This window comes from Palaemon carinicauda, chromosome 5, assembly GCF_036898095.1.
Source record: "Palaemon carinicauda isolate YSFRI2023 chromosome 5, ASM3689809v2, whole genome shotgun sequence".
Taxonomy (NCBI): Eukaryota; Metazoa; Arthropoda; class Malacostraca; order Decapoda; family Palaemonidae; genus Palaemon; species Palaemon carinicauda.
Genome location: NC_090729.1, coordinates 181,791,526 through 181,794,025, shown reverse-complemented (window position 1 = coordinate 181,794,025; position 2,500 = coordinate 181,791,526). Strand labels below are relative to the sequence as shown.

The 2,500-nt window shown below is 37.7% G+C and overlaps 1 protein-coding gene across 1 annotated transcript in view; it reads left to right on the top strand.

Moving 5' to 3' along the window:
• The window catches only part of LOC137640702 (lachesin-like), a 309,319-nt gene that overhangs the window by 296,770 nt on the left and 10,049 nt on the right, over nt 1–2,500 (top strand). The window contains exon 5 of the mRNA XM_068373195.1: nt 2,309–2,437. Coding sequence (XP_068229296.1) covers nt 2,309–2,437 — 129 coding nt within the window. The remainder of the gene's footprint in view (nt 1–2,308; nt 2,438–2,500) is intronic.

Sequence of the window (2,500 nt, the reverse complement as noted above, 5' to 3'; positions counted from 1 at the left end):
TCGCGGTGGTGCCCTTTTAGGTCGGAAAAGTTTCTTGATCGCTGATTGGTTGGACGAGATCATTCCAACCAATCAGCGATTACGAACTTTTCCGAGCTACTAGGTCAATTTCTTTTAGCGATGCATATTTGCACCGACTCGCAGCGGTGCCCTTTTAGCTTGGAAAAGTTTCCGGATCGCTGATTGGTTGGACGAGATAATTCCAACCAATCAGCGATCACGAAACTTTTCCGAGCTAAAAGGGCACCGCTGCGAGTCCATGCAAATATGCATCGCTAAAAGAAATGGACTATAGGTCCAAGAAGTTGCCAGACCTGTGAGTAGCTTCACTTATGATTTGCTCACAGCATGATTCAGAGTTGTAAGGTTTAAAGGTTTTAAAGGTTGATTATGAATGGCAGAGGTAAGGGACAGTGACATAGTCCTATCGTGCACGACAATGCCCTAGAGACTGACCATATATACATATGATCAGCGCCAAAGACCCCTCTCCACCCAAGCTAGGACCAATGAGGGCAGGGCAATGGCTGCAGATGACTCAGCAGATAGACCTGTAGGCTCCCCCAAACACAAGGATGGTGAGGTCGTAGTGACCAAAGGAACTAACGAGTTTGAGCGGGCCTCGAACCCCAGTCTGGCGATCACCAGTCAGGGACGTTACCACATCGCTCTTAAGCCATGGCGATCAGTAAGTGAAATAGAATTTAACCACAGCCTATGGTGAGCATTGAAATCACCAACAAGCACAAAAGAGGCCTTTCTTTCATCCTGTATTTTCGCCATAATGGTAAGAAGACACTCGAAGATAGAATCATCCAAGTCTGGATTTCGATAGATGAAAATGTGGTGGGGATGAATAAGTAATGACAAAAAAATAAAAAATATTATTCCAGGGATTTATGCTTCACACAGAGTAAATGTAGTATTTGGCTTAAATGTGGAATTTTTTGGTAAAGGTTTGAAAGTCTACATGACCCACAATACCCTGCAGTATATACCTAACAGAATACATATGATCACCGTCAAGGTACCTTCATCACCCATGATGGCATGGTGGGAACCAGACAGTGGAGCTCCAGAATACCTCCATTTCCAAAATTGAATTTGAACATCGACTGCACAGATTTAGCAAAATTTTTTTCCATGATAATCAAGATAAATTTTCCTTGAAACTAATTTTGCCAGAATAAATGGAAGAAAACTGTATCTCATTCGAGATGAAACGTGGGAGTAAAAATGATTTTACTGTTGGTAAAACAATTTTCGACAACCAAAATCAGTTTGCGACAAAATGAAATATATAAATCTCGGTGGTATTAAATCCTCTAATTTGGCCGAGGTTTTACCCCAGGACTAAATGAATCTGTAAAAAGACTATCAACAACGGGAGAGACAGAAACTTTTCAATAAGCTATTTCTCTTTCTCTTTCCCTTCCCCCTCCAACACCGTCTAAATTCAGGGATGCCAAGTTTTAAAAGGCCAACCTAATAGTAGAATAAGGCCGAAATATAACATTAAAGACTAACCATTTTTTAAAAAGGCCAAATATAGATAACTAGCACGAAAAGCCCAAATTTGGAGGGTTTTGGGGCCAAAAAAGGCCAACCCGGCAACCCTGTGATTATACAAGAGATTTCCATGAAACTCTGCGTTTGATAGACTGGATTTTCCTTTCTGTCGCAATAAACGCCTCAAGGATGGGACTTTTATTTTCGTTTTGTGATTTTCAGAATCACTGGTCCTTCCATTCGACTTTCTTTTATATTTTTTTCATCTTTGAATATATATATAAATGTATTATACAGTATATGTATATAGTATCTTTATATTTCATATATATATATATATATATATATATAAATGTGTTATACAGTATACGTTTATTGTATTTTTATATTTCATATATATATATATATATATATATATAAATTTCTACATCATACTTGGCATTGAACCCTAGCCCCTTTTAATGAAAGGCCAGGTTGATTCCAATCATTCCACCAGGAGCCATCAAAGAAGGGGCTAGGGTTCAATCCCAGGTGTGAGGTAGAAATTTATTTCTACTTGAACACGATATTGAGTTGATATTTATCCATATATATATATATATATATATGTATATATATATCTATCTATCTATCTATCTATATATATATATATATATATATATATTAGCGTGTGCAACCATTCATACAAAAACAATTTTACACATACTCTAAACAACAATAATCCTCATCAATTAATCAAGCACCCTTATATTTTTTATCTCATATCTATTTTCTTATCTTAATTTCCTTATCCTTTCAGAAATGGAAGTCGCAGGTCCCCTACTTCACCTGAAAGACTTGACCCGGACGGACATGGCAGCGTACCTTTGCATCGCCACGAATGGCATCCCGCCTTCCGTCAGCAAACGCATTGAGGTAGAAGTCAAATGTAAGTTTTGTTCAAGACAGGTTTAATGTTTCACAGTATGATTATATTGTGACAAATAGGATT